The 1,262-nt window shown below is 43.7% G+C and overlaps 1 protein-coding gene across 1 annotated transcript in view; it reads right to left on the bottom strand.

Moving 5' to 3' along the window:
• Positions 1 to 327: 327 nt before the first annotated feature.
• The window catches only part of LOC109972044 (T-cell leukemia homeobox protein 2-like), an 11,546-nt gene continuing 10,611 nt past the window's right edge, over positions 328 to 1,262 (bottom strand). Inside the window, 2 exon segments of the mRNA XM_020620643.1 lie at positions 328 to 658; positions 1,152 to 1,262. The exon segment at positions 1,152 to 1,262 is cut by the window's right edge and continues 23 nt beyond it. Of these exon segments, the coding sequence (XP_020476299.1) occupies positions 647 to 658; positions 1,152 to 1,262 (123 nt within the window). The 3' untranslated portion in view covers positions 328 to 646.

Below are 1,262 nucleotides of genomic sequence, written 5' to 3'. Positions count from 1 at the left end.
AGCATGCTCGCTGTTCTCGGCAAAGCCCTGCTTCACATTCACACAAGGGAGCAGTAGTCATCAGTTTTTATGGATAAAAAAGGTATTGCACATTCCTTCTGATGCAATTCAATGGTATCTTACCTTTGGGTGGTTTGAAACTTTAATGTGTAATCATAGCTAAATCCCACAAGGCTAACTTCCTTGCTAAAATCATAAAATATTATTTCATGGTTTTCATAATGGTGACAAACAACAAAAGCAGTGTGTGGAAAAAGAGGCAAGAAAAACTGAGGTTTGTCATCTTTTCAAAAAGTCACAATATCATTTAATATAAAACACCTTTAGATTGAACATAATGAGGAATCTGTTATCAGGAATTCCACCAACCATTTGAACACTGCAGTCGGGGAGGAGCTCCACCTCGACAGCAGCTGACTTCAGTGGTACTTCTGAGTGCACACAGAAAAAGGTTGAAACATGCATTTACTACATTGTACAAAGTCAAAAGCGAAAAACAGGAGGTCTTTTTTTGCCATTTGTGGCAGAAAGTCTCTGCCGCCTTATGAGGGATCCAGAGGCAAAAGAGGGGACAGTCTTGATGTGGGCATGTACAGAGGTGTCCGTTTGTTTCCTGGCCATTAGGGATAAAGTGCCCTCTTCTCTTTTAGACCGACAGCTGAAGGGAAAGCGGAAATTTGGTGTAAGGCAGAAAAATGACTCAACATACTTCAGATATGTAAGATAACAGTTGTAGACTTGCTTAATTTTGACAAATAGCATTGTCCTGTGCGGCAAAGTCCGCACACAGTGTGCTGTAGGACCTGGCAGTAAGAGATAACTGTCTCTCTCTACATATGCTCCCCCATCATGTTGCTGGTAACCATCAATGAGTAAGGAAGCTCAATGTCCATTCAAAAATTTTGTTCCAAAGCAAGCATCATTTTCTTGTATCTACAACCATCCCATAATGCTGCTGCATTTTTGAACGCCAGCCACGTCAGAAATAGACTGAAGAGATTCCTCCCTTTTGTCCATTCACACTGACGACACTGTGATAAACACATTCCACTCCCAGCTTCATCCCTCCCTTTGTCCCCCCTCTCTCTCTTCTACACAGCCACTCACACACACAGTCACACTACAGATGCCACGGAGGTGACGGAGGTCACCTTATTGTCTTCTGCCCAGGGCTGCAGGTTCTGCAGGGCGTATAGGGATGAGTTGTGTAGGCAGAGTGGGTCCGGCTGCAGAGGCTGGCTCAACGTCTTCTGGAAAGCTTC

This window comes from Monopterus albus, unplaced genomic scaffold (assembly GCF_001952655.1).
Source record: "Monopterus albus unplaced genomic scaffold, M_albus_1.0 scaffold244.1, whole genome shotgun sequence".
Taxonomy (NCBI): Eukaryota; Metazoa; Chordata; class Actinopteri; order Synbranchiformes; family Synbranchidae; genus Monopterus; species Monopterus albus.
Note: the sequence above shows the minus strand (reverse complement) of the source record. Positions and strands in the feature narration are given on the sequence as shown.